Here is a 20,655-nt window from a genome sequence, read left to right as displayed (position 1 = left end):
TCAAAAGCTTCTACTAACTCAATTGTACCTATTGTGGCATTGTTCAATAATTCCCGCGAACTATCGTCGCCTCCCAGCTGGTTATTTTAATATCTAATTTAACCATAACGTTTTAATATTTAATTTCACCATAACATTTTAATATATAACCTGACCATAATGTTTTAATATCTAATTTAACCATAACATTTTAATATCTCATTAACCATTACATTTTAATATCTAATTAACCATGACGTTTTAATATCTGATTAAACCATAACATTTTAATGTCGAATTAACCGTAACATTTTAATATCTAATTTAACCATTACGTTTTTATATCGAATGAACCATGACATTTTAATATCTGATGTAACCATAACATTTTAATATGTAATTTATCCATCACGTTTTAATATCTAATTAACCCTAACGTTTTAATATCTAATTAACCATGACGTTTTAATATCTAATTTAACCATAACCTTTTAATGTTTAATTAGCCATAACATTTTAATCTCTAATTTAACCATAAACTTTTAATGTCTAATTAGCCATAACATTTTAATATCTGATTTAACCATAACATTTTATATCATTTAACCATAACATTTTAAGATCAAATTTAACCATAACATTTTATCTAATTTAACGATATCATTTTAATATCCAATTAACCATAATGTTTTCTTGTCTAATTTAACCATAACGCTTTAATATCTAATTAACCATTACGTTTTAATATCTGATTTAACCATAACATTTTAACATCTAATTTTACCATAACATTTTAATATCTGATTTACCCATAACGTTTTAATATCCTAATTATCCATAACATTTTAATATCTGATTTAACCATAACGTTTTAATATCTAATTAACCATGACGTTTTAATATTTAATTTAACCATAACATTTTAATATCTAATTTAACCATAACATTTTAATATCTAATTTAACCATAACATTTTAATATCTGATTTACCCATAACATTTTAATATCCTAATTATCCATAACATTTTAATATCTAATTTAACCATGACGTTTTAATATCTAATTTAACCATAATGTTTTGTTGTCTAATTTTACCATAACATTTTAATATCTGATTTAACCATAACATTTTATCTAATTTAACCACGACATTTTAATATCTAATTGACCATGACATTTTAATGTTTAATTTCACCATGACATTTTAATATCTGATTTAACCATAACATTTTAGTATCTGATTTACCCAAAACATTTTAATATCTAATTTAACCATAACATTTTATCTAATTTAACAAAACATTTTAAAATCTGATTTAACCATAACATTTTAATATCTAATTAACCATGACGTTTTATTGTCTAATTTAACCATAACATTTTAATATCTGATTTAATCATAACGTTTTGTTGTCTAATTTAACCATAACATTTTAATATTTGATTTAAACATAACGTTTTAATATCTAATTAACCATGATGTTTTAATATCTAATTTAACCAGAACATTTTAATATCTAATTTCACCATAACGTTTTTACATCTGATTTACCCATAATGTTTCAACATCCTAATTATCCAGGACTTTTTAATATCTAATTTAACCATGACTTTTTAATATCTGATTTACCCATAACATTTTAATATCTAATTTAACCATGACATTTTTATATCTGATTTACCCATAACGTTTTAATATCCTAATTTTCCATAACATTTTAATATCTGATTCAACCATAACATTTTAATATCTAATTACCCATAACATTTTCATATCTGATTTAACCAAAACATTTAAATATCTAATTAACCATAACATTTTAATATCTGATTTACCCATAACATTTTAATATCCTAATTATCCAAAACATTTTTGCCTCATTTCACGTTGCGGTACGTCATCTGTGTGGATTATTATCCAAGTTCGCTACGTTTGTTCTGAAGGTGTGTTTGCCTTTGGTTTGAGCTGTGCTGCAATGCATGTGGGTTGAATTGCATGCTCTGTTGGCCTTTGGTACAATTCGACAAAGTTGTTCAATTTAAACAGAAGTTGCTTTTATGCCTTGAATGTCGATTATATCCAAGTTAGCCAGGTCCTGAGGGTGATTGGCTGCACTGAGATCTGTTGTAATCCATATTGTTCATTCAGTGGTATTTAAATAATTGTTTCACATACACAGTGTTGCTTATGAATGAATTAGGGTTATAAATTTACTTTAAAATAAGTACAAGTAAGTATAATAAGTGTCTCACTCTCCCTCACCCTGCCTCCTTTTGGGTGGTCATCCATTGTGATCATTTCAGACTGCCTGCTTTGGGTCAATGGTAATTTGGATCTCTACAGTTCTGTGGATTTATCTCTCATTGCTTTGTGGTTGCTGTGGGAAATGAATAGTTGGTTTTGTTTTATGCAGGTAGACTATGTGCTTGCACCAGACAATGGTTTATTTATACCTGCGTGTAAACTATTCTTGTAATTTATGATGTAAATGTGGAGAGGAAATAGTTTAGAATAAGTGTATAACTGATCTTCCGATTTCATCATTACTGTTTTACATGTGTTTAACCTCCATTTGTACCCATTATGTACTGTGCTACATCCACGCTAAATGTTTGCTTTTCCAGATGATGTGGATAACTCCGACAACAACACAATTTTTGTGGAGGGTTTAGGAGAAGACGTGTCTGTGGACGATATTGCAACTTACTTCAAACAGATTGGAATCATTAAGGTATGTCTGTTGTTTTGCCTTCCATTCACTTTTGTGTGCTCTCACACTCACTCACTCACTGACACACACCTTTTAAATCATCCCAGATGATATGGGTCACAGTCATCCCTCTCAAATGCTGTCCTTTCGTTTTCCACTCTCCAACACGCAACCCCAGTTCTGCCTGGGTGATCTTTACGACTTAGCACTCTTTCAAGACCAGCCTTCACAAAACTAGTTTTGATGAGTTCCTGTTATTTTCTAATTTCCTCATGGCACTTGATTAGCCGGTCGGCGTGAACAGGCTTCAAGATGGTGGCCCTTTTGTCAATGGCAACCTGTTGATTTCCTTCCCCAGTCACATCTCCCAACAGATGTCAATTGACCGTGGCATACCAAGAAAGGAAGAGTCTCTTCATTTCGTCCTCGCAGTCCTTGTTCATGGACCGGTCAGTGTAGCAGGCTGGAGCCCGTCGGTATAGCTGGCAGCGACAAACATGGGGAAAGTGTTTCTCCTCGGCTTGGCGAACAGACCTTCTCCATTTTGCGCTTTGAAGACGTCAAAGGTGGCTCAACTTCAGCGTTTGGCGTAGTTTTGAAGCTTTTCTGGTCTTCTTGGCAGATGGGATTATTTTCACTCAGATTTTGACACTTTTTTTACGTGGCCGTTGCGCACTAAGCATGTGTATTGTTTTATCTTAGCAGATTAGCATCAACAGCTGCCAAAGCAGCATGGTGTCTGACTGCGGCGCCATCTTCATTTATTTTTTCCAGTAATTCTGTTCTGTTCTTGCATATGGCAGCTTGGCTGCTGGGTAGTTATCATTTCTTGGAAGCGTGGCTGTGCCGCTGATGCTGTGCCCCTCTACCAAGTACACTGGTACTCATTTTGCTGACCTCGGAAGGATGACGGCCTGAATCAAACCCATCTGTTGTTACGTCAGCTGCCAACGGGACTCGAACTCGGGACCCTCACATCTGAAACCAGCCACGCAAGCCGCTAAGTCAACACCAGGCTTAAAATTAAAATACCAAAGGATGATGCATGAGGTAAAACTCTGTCGTATGGTACCAGAATCATTGCCATTGATAGAGGCAGCTCGGAAATATGCCGCCTGAAAATTATTATTATTATTATTATTATTATTATTATTATTGTTCTCTATATTATATATTACTAAAACTCTCATCTTGTATGTATGTTCCCGAAATGCAGCCAAAACGGTACACTATAGTGCAAAAATTTTCGGGCCACATTACTCGTCATTCGTTTACAGTGTGCAGTATCAAGTTTCGTTCAAATCGGGCAACAAAAAAAAATTATTAAAATCTCAATTCCCGATTCAGTCAAGTATTCTTCGTGAGAATTTGATCAATGCAAACAACCTCAGCAGTATAGTTTGCTGGAGCTATCTTTTTTTCTCTCTTGAAATGATTTTTTCCATTAACCGCTGTCAACGGTAACCCAACGGGTTCACGGGTCATCTGGTATTATTAAGAACGAGAAGATGAATTCTCAGGTTTGACCGATCTCTTTTTTTTGTTTGTTTGTTTTTTTTTGCCTTTTTTTTGCTTTGTCCATGGTCTGGAGAACTGTAAAGTGATCCCTGCCTCGACAATCAGCTGAGCAGACCAAGTAGATTCTCATATGTAGCCAAAGCGACTTTTTAGAGAAGATACTCCACCTTTTAGTTTTGTATGTAGCAGATGGGAAGGCCATTTTTTTCTGTGCGATCCCTACATCGAGAATACGAGCGTACAACATTATTTTTCAGGAAAAGGTAACCACAAAATGGAAAAAAATTCATTCTGCGGGTACGTGCAAACTCTGTATATCATAGACAATTACACGTATACTAGGGTGGTCCAAAAACAGCAAAAAAAATATAAAAAAATTCAGATGTCTCCAAAAGCCTTAAATTATTCCACTATGATTCAATAACGCGCATAAAAATTTTTAAGTTGATCGGGGTTGATTTAGAGGTCGCTCCATATGACGACTTTTAGTTTCATGAGTTGGTTAAATTAGGGTATGGTAAGGTACGATTACGGGTACTTCTGGATGTCAGAGGTGGAAATGGAGTGCATTTTCGAACTCTATGGGGTCAATTTACTCTAAGAAATGACTGCACTGACTTTGCATTCACCACCATTTCGAAAATATAACCTAAAACAAGATTTATCATTACTGGAGTTGAGTAACTAATCCTACTCATTTCGATATTTTCTAATCTATAATTAATTTGTTGTCCGTCTAAACATTTCTTAGAGTAAATCGACCCCACTGAGTTCGAAAATGCAGTCCATTTTCACCTAGGAAGTTCAGAAGGGTACGGATTCGCATCTCACCATACCCTAATTTTTCAATCAATGGAATTACAAACTATTAGAATATTTCATCTCATTTACCAAATACCACTATCATCTCCGCCTCTATTGCTGTCTCCACTCCCGCCTGAACTTATTTCTAGCCGGCCCAGCATCCAGTGTTTTAGATTCAATGATTCACGAAAAATATGAGTAATTTATTTAGTTATTATTATATTAAATTAGGGTATGGTGAGATGCGAATCCGTACACTTCTGAACTTCCAAGGTGAAAATGGACTGCATTTTCAAACTCAGTGGGGTCGATTTACTCGAAGAAATGTTGACGGAAAACAAATTAATTATAGATTATAAAATATCGAAATGAGTAGGATTAGTTACTCAACTCCAGTAATGATAAATCTTGTTTTAGGTCATATTTTCGCAATGGTAGTGAATTCAATGTCGGTGCAGTCATTTCTTCGAGTAAATCGACCCCATAGAGTTAGAAAATGCACTCCATTTCCACCTCGGACATCCAGAAGTACCCGTAATCGTACCTGACCATACCCTAATTTATTCAAGTCATGAGACTAAAAGTCGTCATATGGAGCGACCTCTAAATCACCTCCGATCAAGCGAAAACTTCTGGTTCCGGTTTTGGAGCGGCGAGAGGTCTCCTTCGGGGCTCCCTGCTGACGTTCTCAAAGTTAAGTTTCCGGTTGTTATTTGTCCCGTTTTAACTGTTTAATTTTCTCACCTACATGTTACTGTGTGTTCCAAGTTCGGTTTTGTTTCAAAAATCGTGCTATTTTGTGAGTATTTTTGTCGACGTTCTTACCTGGTGTTTGAGGCCTAGGCCTAGGCTTGAGGCCTACCGGTTCCACTCGGTGTTCGATCGTTTTTTTTTTTTCTTTTTTTTCTCCCCATTACCTTCAATTTCTATCCTCCCCATTACCTTCAATTTTCATCCTCCCCACTTTCCAAACATCCCCCATTCTCCCAACTCATCTCTTCCTTATCTCAAAAAAAAATAAAAAAAATAAAAATATATATATATACCCAACAACAACACGCTCGCCTTCTCCCGATTAGGTTCTTCTTCTTCTTCTTAACTTCCTCCTCGTCTTCTTCCTCGATTTTTTTTTTTTTCTACACTTCCATGACCTAATCTGTTGAACTCTCTCGTACATTAATATTAACAACAAAAACGATCTTATAATGCTTCATCTTCCTCTCTCACACATGTGGTACTCTACTGTTTCACAATGCACGACTCTTCTGCTATTTTAACAGACTGCTCTCACTTCGACCTCTCCTTCATTCCTTGCCTAAAAAATCCAACTATTACAGCGCTTCTTCTCTCCATTCTCTGAATTCGCCTTCATCGCATCCATCAAGAATTGTGTTAAATCGCATCTCTGACCTAAAACTTTTAAAAACCACAGTTTGCCATGGATGCTCACTTTCCATCAACCATTCTTTTTTTCCAACTTCAGTGCCAACTCACCCCCCTCACCCCTCACTCTCACTCTCAAAGCAACCATCCCACTCTTCTCCCTTCAAGCCTCCCTCTCACCTCTCTCAAAAATTCCCCCCTCACCTTTCTCCCACCTTTCATCCCCCTCACTCTTCCTTCTCTAAGTTTCCCCCCCCTCTCATGCACCAACTTGCCTCCCTCCACTGCCCTCTCACCACCATTTCTTCACTCCACCTCCTCAAATCCTCAACTGACTTCTTCCTTGTCTCTTGTCCCCCTCTCCCCCAGCACCACAGAGCCGTTTCTCCTCCTCATTCGGCCCCTCCCCTCGCTATTCTGCAATACCCCACACTCTTTCAGCAACTCTCCTTACCTCCCCCCCCTCGTCCCTTGTCCTACCCTCCCTCTCCCCCTCCACCTCCTGCACCCAAAGCCTCCTCCCATACCTCTTCATTAAAAGTGTGGACCTCAAATATCCGGGGCCTTCGCTCAAACCTTTCAGATCTTTCCATACAGGTTGCCACTGACAAACCAGACATTATCTGCCTAACAGAAACTTTCCTCTCCCAAGACGTGTCTGACTCCCAAGTATCTCTCCCCGGTTACTCCCTCTTACGGTATGACAGACCTGAGCCTCGTCCTGGTGGAGGTGTTGCTCTCTTCATCAAAGACTCTATTCCTCATTCTCCATGCACTGCTCTCACTCCCCCACACCCCCAGGAATACCTCTGGCTTCGGCTTCCCCTCCACTCCCACCTCATGTTTACATGTGTACTGTACCGTCCACCGAACAGTGATGACTCCATCTACACCTCACTATCCGAAAACATGGACCATCTTCAATCTTCTCATCCAAACTCTCTCTTCCTCTTATGTGGTGACTTCAATTGTCATCACGCCAGTTGGCTAGGTGTGGGTACCTCTCTCACCTGCCATGGCACCTCAGCAAAAGCTTTCTGAGACTCATTGGGACTGACTCAATCGGTCAACTTCCCGACCCGGATCTCAACCAATGGTACTCCATCTCTTCTGGATCTGATTTTGACAAATTTCCCTGACAATATCTGCTGCTCTTCCTTCGCTCCAATTGGTTCTTCTGACCACGTCCTTGTTAAAGTGGACATCTCTGGCTGTTATCAGAGAACCACCTCACCGCCGTCGAGTCTAGCATTTCACTCAAGCCGACTGGCAGGGTCTCCGAGCAGCCATCAAACTTACAGACTGGTCTCCTATCACTACTTTCTCAAACATCAACTCATCCTGGGAATTCTTTCAAAGAAACTTGCTCTCCCTCATGCACAGATTTATCCCCTCTCGTGTTCAGTTGTCTTACCCTTCCTCCCGCCCTTGGTTTACTGAAGCTTGTGGCGAGGCAGTTGTCCTGAAACAACTTGCCTTTGCCTCATGGAAAGCAAACCCAACTGAGGGCAATCTCAGTTCTTTCCACAAAGCTCGGAACAAGTGTGTATCTACCCTCAGGAGAGCCAGAAAACAACATCTTTCTCATCTCAAGTCTGAACTCTCAAACCTCTCTCCCTCCTCAAAATCCTGGTGGCGTTTAATCAAATCTGTTTCTGGTGTATGTTCCCCCTCCATCCCCTCCCTTACCTCAAATGGCTGCACTGCTGATTCCACACGTGATAAAGCTGAATGTCTAAACTCGGTGTTTGCAGCTAAATCTTGTGTCCTAAACCCATCACTATCTCTACCCACTTTAACCCAGTCGGACCCAACTGTCCCTGGACTCTGTATCCTTTTCTCCTGACAAGGTGGAGAGCTTGCTTTCAAACCTCGAGTCAGATTCTGCAACCGGTCCAGACGGCATCAGCCCACGTGTCCTCAAAGCCTGCTCTTCTGCTCTTGCTCACCCCCTCTCTGTTCTCTTCACCCTCTCATTTGCCCAAGGTCATCTGCCATCTGTTTGGAAATCTGCTAACATCACTGCCCTGCATAAAAAAGGTGCAAAAACAGATCCCTGTAACTACAGACCAATCAGCCTTCTCCCAATCATCAGCAAGGTTATGGAATCCATCATCGCTTCAGACATGAAATCCTTCCTCTTCTCCAATGGCTTGATTTCCAATCATCAATTTGGTTTCAGACCAGGTCACTCTACCCTGGATATGCTGCTTCTGCTCTCCCATCAATGGATGGAGGTCCTCAATGCCAGACAGGAAATCCGAGCCGTATCCCTGGACATATCACGTGCTTTTGACACAGTCTGGCGCCCTGCACTACTCACCAAACTCTCTTCCCATGGTATTCAAGGCCATCTCCACTCATGGCTCTCAGACTTCCTCTCCTGTCGCAGTCAACGTGTGGCCCTAAATGGAGTTCTTTCATCCCCTCTTCCTGTGCAGGCTGGAGTTCCTCAAGGTAGCGTTCTGGGCCCTGTTCTTTTTCTGGTTTTCATCAATGATCTCTCGGACTCTCTGGAAAATCCTCTATTTCTCTTTGCCGACGACTCCACCCTCTGCTGTACCATCTGTCATCCCTCAGACCGGCAAGCAGCAGCTTCTTCGCTCACTGCAGATCTGGATAAAATCACAAACTGGTCCAACACGTGGAACATGTCTTTCAATCCAGACAAATCTCACACTCTCGCTATGTCTCTTCAAAAGGACCGTTTAGAAAACCCCCCCATCCACTTTCTCAACAATCCTCTGGAAGAAGTCTTTTCTTTCAAGCTTCTGGGTCTCACTATCTGCCATGACCTTTCCTGGGAAAGTCACATTTCCAACCTCGCCTCAAAAGCCAGTCGCTGACTGGGAATCCTCCGTCGTGCAAAGTCCTTCCTCGGCCCTCTTGAGCTCCTGACCACTTACAAAGCTTTTGTCCGTAGCCTGATGGAGTACTGCTCTCCCCTCTGGGCTGGTGCTCCTGCCTCCCACCTTTCTCGGCTTCACGCTGTCGAAACCAGGGCATTTAAGATCATCGGCATCTCCCGCAATGAAGCTGAGTCTTTGGGCCTCTCACTCAATCACCGCAGGTTGGTCGGTGGTCTTTCTGTCTTCTACCGACTCCTCTCCAGCCTTGCCCCCCTGCTCTCTCTGCGATTTGTCCCCACCACATTTCCACAGGGCGCTCAAGGTCCGCCAACAACCCCCTTCTGGTAAAACTACCAAAATCACGAATCGCTGCTCATCTTCACTCTTTCATTCCTCTTTTTTCCCGCCTTTGGAATAAACTTCCTCACTCTATTCTTTCCCATTCTTCCCTCCAGGCTTTCAAAACAGCTGTTCACCACCACCTCTTATCTTCCCCCATCCAAATCCTCGATCTTTTCTACCCCCGATAATCCACCCAAGCCCACTTCCTTCAATTCCCCTGCTTTCCTTCCTGAAAGTCCCTGTAATGTCCATCTTCTCTTCGCCATGTTCCCCGTCCCATCCCCATCCCTCTCCCTTCCACAGTTCACCTAATGTGTCTGTTCCCCACTGTTTTGTCCCTTCCACTCCTGCCCCTCTTGTCTCATGCCTCCTTGCTGAGAGTTGTGTGTTAGCTCTCATACGAGCCTCGACCAAGGTATACAAAAAAAAAAAAATATATTTATGCGCGTTATTGGATCATATTAGAATAATTTTAAGCTTGTGGAGCAACATTCTATTTTTTTCGACTTTTTTGGACCACCCTGTCATATACAACTTACTGTGAACATGAAATAATCTTGTCTCGCTCCTTCAAATTTGTCTCCCCCCTCTAAAACCTGGTGGTGCCTTGTCAAGTCTGTTTCTGTAGTATGCTCCCCTTCCATTCCTTCCATCATTTCAAATGTCACCACAGCTGACTGTGCTTGTGAGACTGCCAAATGCCTAGATCCTGTGTTTGCTTCCAAATCTTGTCCCCATCCGCTCGTTCTTTGTACACACCATACCAAGTCATACTCAACTGCTTCTGGACTCTGTGTATTTTGCATCTGCGAAGGTGAGGTTCTGTCAACCCTCGACTCTGACTACTGGACCGGACGGCATCAGCTGACGTCTCCTAAAAGCCTGGTCTGCTACTCTTGCACTTTCCCTCTCTGCCCTTTTCACCCTATCATTATCCCAAGGTCATCTTCATCTGCTTGGAAATCGGCCAACATCACTGCATGACATTAACTAGAACAGCACTTGGTGGAGCGCATACCTCTGCCACACTGAAGAGTTCACTTTTTGGATCCCACAGATGGATCGGATCTGAATCCGCACCTGAACCAAAATCGAATCGGCGTGTTCTTGTCACCTAATTAACTCATCCACCAAGTTTTGCTATCACTTGTCCACAACTTTTTGACATATCATGCTATACTCTATTGTTTTTGGCCCCATCTCTCAATGGTGAAGAATCATTCAAAAAACGAGAAGGGCACTCGGTAGAGTGCATACCTCCGCCATGTAATGCCTGATCCACGAGAATATATCCGGCCCAATACATTTTTGAAATATCGTGCTTTATATCGTTTTTGGCCCATCTCTCAATGGTGAAGAATCACTTTAAAAATTATATAATTCTCATATCCAGATCAGGATTCGGATCTTCACCAAAATCTTCGTCCACCTTTGGTGGTGGAGTTAAAAAGATACAAAAATGGATCCCCTTAACTACACACCGATTACCTTACTTCTAATTGTCAGCAACATCATGGAATCCATCATCGCAGTGCATATGAAGTCATTCCTTTTCTCCAACAGCCTCATCTCAAATCACCAATTTGAGTTCAGACCTGGTCACTCTACCTTGGACATGCTGCTTCTACCCACCTGACAATGGAAGGAGGCCCTCAACATCAGATATCCGGGCTGTCTCTTTGGACATATTTCGTGCTTTTCATACAGCCTGGCATCCTGCCTTGCTCTCCAAACTGTCTACCTCTGGCATCCAAGGCCAACTCCACACATGGATTACTGACTTACTCCACTCTCGTAGCCAATGTGTCACTCAAAATAATCTTTTCATCTCCTCTCCCTCTCCCTGTCTGTCAAGGCTTGAGTGCCCCAAGGCAGTGTTCTGGGCCCAGTCCTATTCCTAATCTTCATTAATAATCTCACTGACTCTGGCAAATTCTCCATTGCTTTGCTGATTACTCCACTCTCTGCCATAACATCCCTCATTTTTCAGATCAGCAGGCTGCAGCCTCTTCCATTGCTTCAGACCCTGACAAAATCACAAACTGGTCAAACTCTGGGAATATATATATTTTACCCTGAAAAATCTCTCTCACTGTCTTTCTTTCTCTTTCTTTCTTTCTTTCTTTCTTTCTCTCTCTCTCTCTCTCTCTCTCTCTCTCTCTCTCTCTCTCTCTCTCTCTCTCTCTCTCTCTCTCTCTCTCTCTCTCTCTCTCTCTTTCTCTCTCTCTTTCTCTCTCTCTTTCTTTCTCTCTCTCTCTCTCTCTCTCTCTCTCTTTCTCTCTCTCTCTCTCTCTCTCTCTCTCTCTCTCTCTCTCTCTCTCTCTCTCTCTTTCATTTTCTTTCTTTCTCTCTCTTTCTTTCTTTCTTTCTTTTTTTTCTCTCTTTTGCTTTCTTTCTCTCGCTCTTTCTTTCTTTCTCTTTCTCTCGCTCTTTCTTTCTCTTTCTGTCGCTCTTTCTTTCTCTTTCTCTCGCTCTTTCTTTCTCTTTCTCTCGCTCTTTCTTTCTCTTTCTCTCGCTCTTTCTTTCTCTTTCTCTCGCTCTTTCTTTCTCTTTCTCTCGCTCTTTCTTTCTCTTTCTCTCGCTCTTTCTTTCTTTTTCTCCCCCTCCCCCCCTGAAAGGACCATCTGTCAAACCTCCCATATACCTTCTTAACAATCCTCATCGGGAAGTTTTGTCATTCAAACTCCTGGATCTCACTATCAGCCCTGATCTTTCTTGGGAAAACCACATTTCAAAGTTTGCTTCCAAAGTCAGCCTGGGCGTCCGCCGTTGTACAAAATCCCTCCTTGGCGCACCTGCACTCCTGTCCACCTACAAGGCCTTCATCCACATCTTGATAGAGTACTGCTCTCCCCTCTGGGCTGGTGCCCCTGCCTCGCGTCTTGCTCAGCTTAATGTCATGGAAACGAGACTTTGAAGATAATTGGAATGTCCTACAATGAAGCTGAGTCTATGGGCCTATCACTTTGTCATTGCAGACAAGTTTTGGTGGTCTCTGTCTTCCACCACCTCCTTTCTGGTCTTGTACCCTCTGCTCTTTCTATGCTTTCTCCTCCCTCCCCCTCCCCCATGTCACCATCATTCCCCTTCTGGTGAAACTACCAGAATCAATGCTCACCTCCACTCCTTTGTTCCTCTATTGTTTTTTACCTGCCTGTGGAACCAACTTCCACATTCTCTTCAATGTCATTCTTCCCACCAGGTCTTCATGGCTGCTGCTACTCACCAACATCTCAGATAGTTCCCAATCCAAAACCATGATATTTTCTACCCTTGTTAACCCTCCCCAAGCCCATCTCTTTCCAACCCCCCCCACCGTACCACACCTCTTTCCAAACCCACCTCCCCCCACCACACCCCATCCTTATCCATCCTCCTTTCAAATTTCCAGTTTTTCCTTCCAGAGAGTTTCCTTCTGTATCCATCTTGTCCACCCCATACATCCTTTCTGTTCCCCTTTGCGACACACCCATTGTTTGTCCAAGTCTACCTCTATTTTATTCTCCCCTCCCTCCCCCCTCTCTGCTGTTCGTTTTGTTCTGTTGCGTCCTGATCTGTTCAGTTGTTCCATCTCTTCCATGAGCCTTGACTGTATACCAACAAAAAAAAACCAGCCTGGTAGTATCCTGGCAATCTGGTACGGAGCATGGTGAAGTGATCATCACGTCATCGATGCTCGTAGCTCAAAGCGGTGAGGCGTGCTTTCTTTTCTCTCAACAATGTCATGTGTTTCACCTAAAGTGGTGGAAGGAAAACCTGTTAACCACACAGGATGGATGCCGAGTGGCCGATGATAACATAAACGTTTTTTCATTTTGATAATTTCCCATCAGAATCTGGAGCCGACCTTCCACTGAGCGATCAACCTCCTGTTAATGAGACCCATTAAATTGGTGGATAACCCTATCTGTGCTTTATCTCATTTTATGTGTAATTAATAAAAACCTGAGGATTGTTGGATCAATTCATCCGTTCTTTATCTTACTTTATGTCAGACTCAGAAACGTACCGGAAGACCAATGGTGAATCTCTACACTGATAGAGACTCTGGGAAATCGAAGGGTGAAGCCACCGTCTCGTTTGATGACCCACCTTCTGCACGTGCTGCCATCGACTGGTTTAATGGTATACTCCCCATCCCCCACCAACTTAAGTACCTAGATAAAGTATAACTATCATGACATTGTCAACTCGTGTCCCCTCCCCCAACTTCACTAGTCAGAGAAAGTAATGTTGTGGATCAATTTGGAAGTGTTTTCAGACTTGTGGAAGTTCCACGAATCATTTATTTAATAACTTTGGAATCTGTAAACCTGAACTCCTTCTTCTCCCACCCTCCCCCACCCAGGAATCCCCCCTCTCCCGATTGATTCTCCTTCCTGTCCACCTCCCCACCAACTGTCCTTTCTCCTCGCCCCCGCCCACCTGTGCTCTGAAACTTTCCTCTCCCTCCCTCCTCGTCCACACTCTTCATCCTCTTTGTCATTTATTGTTTCTAGGTAAACAATTGAATGGATACAAGATAAAAGTTTCTTTTGCAACTCAACGTCCTGACTTTGGAAGTAACTGGAAAGGAAGAGGTGAGGTATTTTGGGGTGATTGTGATTAAATGTAATAATAATTTGTTCGAAGTTTTGTATGCATAGTGTTTCTGTTTGTAAGGTTTCTTACCCATTTTGGGAGGGGAGGATGTTGGGGAAGTCTATCATCACAGAAGGAAGGAAGGAAATTAATAAGTAAATAAAGAAACAGTAACTTAAAAAGAGAAAGATTTCTGAGGCTGTGCTACATCCTGATTGCAGGTAGGGGTGGAGGTTTTGGTGGCGGTGGCCGCGGCGGTGGTGGTGGTGGTGGCGGCAGAGAAGGAGACTGGCCATGTCCGGATCCGTAAGCTAACATGTGTATAATATTAATAATCTATGCCAAAACCCAAGGTTCTTTAATCGATCCATTTTTTTTTTTTTAATATTTTGTTATTATTATTATTATTATTTATTATTATTTTTAATTGATCTGTCCAATCGGCTGTCGATCGTGTTCCACACTCGTTCTTTTTATAGGGCCAAACAAAAACCCTGTCCCATCGCACCTCTTCCTTTCCTGTTTTTCTCCCACACTCCACCCTCTCTGCTCTGTTGTTCCATTTGTTTCATCCCCAGTTTTCCCTTCCTCTTCTTGTTAGCTCACCTGGAACGTCGTTCTAGGGAGATTACAGGATGGCACGCCGTCCTTCCATCCATCTGTCCGTCCATAAATACTTGCAATTTCTCTGAAACTACACACACGATTTCAATGAAATTTTTCCACAACGTTCATCACCCTGTATGTATCAAAGATTGTTCATGGCATTAAAAAAAATCAGGCCCTATGGGGGTTGCCCCCCCAAATATGTTTAAGTTTGTGTCCAGCTTGTTCAACCGCCGTCTTCTTCCTGTTATTCATTCTTCCTCGAAGTATCCCTCTGTTTTGTCCCTATACCTTGCTGTTTGTGTCCCCCCACCCCTTCCTCTGTGTTCTTTCAGTTCTGTATTCTAGCTCTCTCACCGGCCTTGACTACATCAAAATGCAAGAGCAATAAAACTGCACAGCATTGTACACAGCCAATAAAAATCTTCACCATTGACTCTTCTTCTTCGCTCGCACTATCTCTCCCCGCTTTGCCACTTCTATAGAGCGCTCATGGACAATCCCGAAAGTCCCTCCCTCAAGAGACCACTCAGAAATACAAGATGGTTCGATAGTGACAAATTGTTCACACATAAAGACACAATTTGAAGGCACAGTGCACCTGCAGAGTTTGTCCTGTTTAGTTTGATGGTACATGAAGGAAACGCGTGACCAACGTGTCAAAATGCACTTATTTAATTCCCAGAGTAACTCGTGCTCTCTCCTGGGAGTCAATGAGAGATTGATCCATCTGGAATCTCTTTCCAGCTTGTTTTGCTGTTAGTCTTTACCTCTGCCACCAAAGGTGGATGGAGTTAATGTTTTCACCCGTCTGTCTGTTTGTGAACAAAATATCTTAACAAGTTGTGGACAGATTTGGATATAACTTAGTGGGCAGGTTGGGAATGCATCAAGGAAGAATTGATTTGATTTTGATGAAGATATGAATCAGGATCCAAGAATTAAGAGATTCTTCACCATTGAGTGATTGGGTTGAAACTATATATACATACATATGTATGCACATATATACATACATACATATACATTCAGGATATCACAAAAAGTTATGGACGGATTCGGAGGAAACTTGGTGGATGAGTTGGTTAGATGACAAGAACAAGCTGATTAAATTTTCCTTCAGGTCTGAATCCAGATCCAGCCTATCAGTGGGATACAGAATGTAAACGACACATACAGATCATTTTATTGCCGTATGTAGCACACATGAACATCACAGAAGCGACATTGGAATTTTTTGAATACGAGTGCTCTCAAAAAGAAAATTAAAAAAAAAAAATACAATTCGCCATGCAAAGATCAAAATTCATGGTTTTTTTTAAAGTCAAACCACACTTGGATGCAAACTATTCCTGAAACGGTTGGTGAATGTTTTAATACTGTGATACCGACAGCCAGAATGTCGTGGTTCAAACGTGTTAAACGCTGGATCAGCCTGACAAAGGTATAAGCTCTCCCAAGTGCCCTTCCAGTTGATTTTTGTTTTGGTGTTTTGTCTTACTTCGTAAATCATCTGAGAAAGGCATTAATAATGTTTCCTGCTTGTTTTTTATATCTGACAGGAGCTGTGGGAACACGAACTTTGCTTGGAGAAATGAATGTAATAAGTGCAGGACACCCCGAGCAGGTAACAACACATTACATGGTTCCCATAGAAAACACTTTCCTCCTTCACCCCGCTCAGCCAGCCTCAAAACTTCATTTGGATCTCCGCCTGTCCACCCGCTCGGGCCGACGCTCCGCCTGTCCACCCGCTCGGGCCGACGCTCCGCCTGTCCACCCGCTCGGGCCGACGCTCCGCCTGTCCAACCGCTCGGGCCGACGCTCCGCCTGTCCAACCGCTCGGGCCGACTCTCCGCCTGTCCACCCGCTCGGCCCGATGCTCCGCCACTCCTTGCACCCACTGAATGTTTTTGGTTCACGAGCGCCAGCCAGAGTGACCACTATATTCGTTGTGTGTGTGTCTGTGTGTGTGTCTGTGTCTGTCTGTCTGTCTGTCCTGAGCATAGCTCCATGGGTTTTGATCCGATCCTGATAAAATTTGGGTGGGAGGGTTTTATCATGATCTCGTTGTGTTTTCCTGAGAAAGGGCGTGCTGCGCCCATTATGGGCGGAGCCACGCCCAAAAAACACGTTTTTAGGGGTAGCCAATTTCAAGTTACATCTTCTCCGAGGGGGTTTGTCGAATCTGGCAGGTGTTTCGGTATTTGGTTAGCCCAATGGCACCTGCATAGCCCCACGGAGCTCAATTTTTCATTTTCGTCCCAAGGTCAAGGTCACAAGGTCACGAACTTAGAAAATGTCAAAAAAATCAATAAATTGGCCATCAAGCTCCTTGGGTTTTCAACTGTTTCGAATGAAAGTTGGTATGCAAGTAGTGCTCTTCGAGAACTACAACTTTCATCTTTACGTTTTTTCCCAATTCCCGCCAGTTTGCCCATGGCGTCCCCTCCAAGGTCAAAAAATAAAAAAGGCGAACCGTGTACATTGCTCGTGAACCATTGCCGTCTCCAGACTTGTATCCTCTTCACTTATCGGATGTTCACATCTGCCACCGAAGGCTGGCGAAGGCCATGTTTTCACTTGACTGTCTACTTGTCTCCGAGAACGATATCTCAAAAAGTTGTGGACGGATTCGGACAAATCTTGGTGGATTAGTTGGTGAGGTGACAAGAACAAGCTGATTCGATTTTGGAGGTCCGGATCCATATATCCGGCTTATCAGTGGGATTGGGACCATACTCTGTGTGGAGTGTTGGTGCTGCTGAAGCAGTCTCCTTGGCTATTGGACACAATCCTGGACGGGTCGCCACTCCGACACAGTATACCAGCATGCTGGCACTCATTTTGCCGACCTCAGTAGGATGACAGGCAGAGTTAACCCCACCTCGTATTAATTCAACAGCTGAGCGGGATTTGAACTCAGGACCCCAGTATCCCAAGCCCACCACTCTAACCATTAAGCCAACACCAGGCATAGTGGGATACAAAAGGTAAACTGTTCAGCCTGGTGGAGGTATACGTTCTGCTGTTCTAGTTTCTACCCCACATTAATTGAATTAAAAAAAAATTATTCAGACTTGTCACTCATTGGATGGTGATCCACTGCAGGCAAGCCATCCATTTGCTACGTGACCTCCTTGTGACATGACTGCAGGAGAGAAGCTGCACCGGCCATTTTTTTCTTTAGAGATATTTACAGATGGCTTAATGATTTATTTCTATTTTTCGCTCACCTGGACTTTCATCAGGTGAGTTTATGCAATCGAGCAGTGTCCGTATGTGAGTGAGTGAGTGAGTGAGTCAGTGAGTCAGTCAGTCCGTAAACACTTCGGTCATTATCGCTTGAACGAAACACACGATGTTGATGAAACTTGGCCACAAGTTTCATAATCTGATGCCTAACAAAGCTGCATGTACCACATCAAAGTCTGAGCTCATTATGGGGGGGGGGGTCTGCTGGGGTTTTTTGACCCCTCCCACCAAAATAAAATAAAATAGGTGTTTGCTCTATTCTCTAAAAGTACACACAATTTCAATGAAACTTGACCACAACCTTCATCACCTGTAATGTACCAAAGTGTATCAACCACATCAACATCTGCACTCATCAAGGGGTCTACAGAGAGGTGGCGGGGTTGAACCTCCCCCCCGCCCCAAAAAAAATAAAAAAATAGGTATTTGCTCTCTTCTCTGAAACTATAGACATGATTTTGATGAAAGTTGACCACAACAATTCATCACTCATGTTGTACCAAAGTTTGTCACGGCATAAAAAAAAATCAGGGTCGAAGGGGGTCTGTGGGTGGTTTGAGTAACTTGCTTCTGATCCAGGTGCGCTTTAGGATGTGTGGTCTGATGTTTGGTTTTTTTTGAATTGTAACTTAGATTTACATCAATATGTCAATTTTAAATTTTCTAGCCCACAGAGATAGTACTGTTATGGACGTGCATCTCTGACGACCGTCACACCGCCCGGCAGGTATGGGAAGAAAAGATTTCCACATTCCCTGGGAAGTTGGCACTGTCGGTTGTCTCCGAAAACAACGACCTCGGCGGAAAGCCGACAGGATAGCCGAGCGAAGCTTGTCGGCGAATTCGCTCCTGATCACCATGCAAGTTCTCATAAAAACGGGGATTTATTTACAGAGAGAAAAGGGGAGGAAGAGAAAAACGGCACCCCGGCAGAAATGATCAGAGACTGTAACAACTGGAATGGCACTTATAGTGCATACCTCCACCTGGCTGACTTGTTTACGTTTTGTATCCCATTGTGAGGCCGGATCTGCATCCGTCATTTCACCAAAATCTAATCGGTTTGTTATTGTCGCCTGCCTAACTCGAGCAGTAAGTTTTGTCATCCGACCACAACATTTTGAAATACTGTGATATTTTGTTTTTGGACCCATATCTCAATGGTGAAGAATCGCTTTTAAAATTCTCGGATCCAGGTCTTCACCAAAATCTCATCAATTCGTTCTGGTCACACACCCAACCACACCCATACGAATCGGTCCACAACATTTTGAAATATAATATTCATAGACAGAAAGACAAACATACACAGCCTCTGTCCACCCTCAGTGGTAGAGGTAAATAACAAATTATATCAACCCTGGAACTACAATGACCTCAACAAAATTACCTTATTTATTAATTTGTGGGAACATAGGACTCGGTATGGGATCTGCAAGACAAAAGGGAAACCTGTTCCATGCGGCAATATTCATGCCCATGGTGTGAGTCCTCGTTCGGGTTCAGGGCTTCTTGCCATGCCTTGCGTGCCGGGAGCGATGACATTCCCAGGGTGCCAGCTGGGAATGGTCCGAATGGATGATGGCTTGCGACACGAACCTGAACCACCAGGCACTCTCCAACCACGAACAGCAGTGAGCCACCAACTAACTTGGGCTACGGGACAGAAGAAGCACCACGAACCACGAAATAACCACAGTTGGTTTGGCACCACAGGAAGTCATAAAGACATGCACAAAAAGCAGTGTGCACGCTGTTATTGCGTCCTGAAGGGCCAATCTTACTGTCCATGGTGTGTGCCCATTGGTCAAGGTAGTCCGACAAATTGTGATTTAGAGTGCGTGCCCATTTGTTGGCAAGTGAGGAAAATTCCACACAACGGACAGATGTTGATTTATGGGCTTGTTTACCAGCCCATACAATGATGGCGCTCGTGGGCCACCCCAATTAGCTGTTAAACAAAAATTTCCTGTAAGGACAGATAAATGATGGGGAATGTTTTAAGAATGTGGAGGTTGGGGGGGGGGGGGTTGTCAGGTCAGGTGGGTTTCGATCTGTGACTTGCTGCAGGTACTATGTAAACCTGTACTAACCTGTTTAATGGTTGGGTTGTCAGCAACTAATCCGTTTCCCCTACCAAGTTTCTTGGTGAGGAGGATGTTTGGATATGGACACCCAGTACGATTAAAAACAAAACCTGTCAAAGGGTGGAGGAGCTCCTTCTGAGGTAACGGCCATCCTATCCATATCTAGTGCCAAACTGTCTGCGGATGTCCTCCTGCAGTTGAGTTTCTTTTGTTTTTTAGGAGGTTGGTGGCAGGATTTGCAATCCGGCCACCGTAAAACTCTTTACTCCACAAAATACAAGAAAAATGCAAAGAAAATTGAAAACCCACTCCGTGGGAGTACCTCCTGTGCAGCTGCTCTCTGCAAGGTAGCTCACCGGATGATGGGATTGGGACAATGCCTTCGGGACCCTCACTCTTTGATAGGAGGAAAACCATGGGGTAGATTGCGGTAGTGTGTGACGGAGTGGTGCTGAGTTGTTGTCCAGCAGACGGCGTCTCCTTGGGTTCACCTGAGGCGGTCCCTTCAGGCAGGTGCATGGAATGTCCTCTCCTGAAGAG

General features: G+C 42.7%; 1 protein-coding gene across 4 annotated transcripts in view; it reads left to right on the top strand.

Moving 5' to 3' along the window:
- LOC147016273 (RNA-binding protein FUS-like) overlaps positions 1-20,655 on the top strand; it is a 122,439-nt gene that overhangs the window by 82,622 nt on the left and 19,162 nt on the right. For all 4 annotated transcript variants that reach the window (XM_085844856.1, XM_085844857.1, XM_085844854.1 and 1 more), the window contains 5 exons: positions 2,605-2,711; positions 13,582-13,711; positions 14,086-14,166; positions 14,389-14,473; positions 16,336-16,400. In XM_085844856.1, the coding sequence (XP_085700982.1) occupies positions 2,605-2,711; positions 13,582-13,711; positions 14,086-14,166; positions 14,389-14,473; positions 16,336-16,400 (468 nt within the window). The remainder of the gene's footprint in view (positions 1-2,604; positions 2,712-13,581; positions 13,712-14,085; positions 14,167-14,388; positions 14,474-16,335; positions 16,401-20,655) is intronic.

This window comes from Eptatretus burgeri, chromosome 11, assembly GCF_056783735.1.
Source record: "Eptatretus burgeri isolate ZD-2024b chromosome 11, Ebu_testis_v1, whole genome shotgun sequence".
NCBI lineage: Eukaryota > Metazoa > Chordata > Myxini > Myxiniformes > Myxinidae > Eptatretus > Eptatretus burgeri.
Note: the sequence above shows the minus strand (reverse complement) of the source record. Positions and strands in the feature narration are given on the sequence as shown.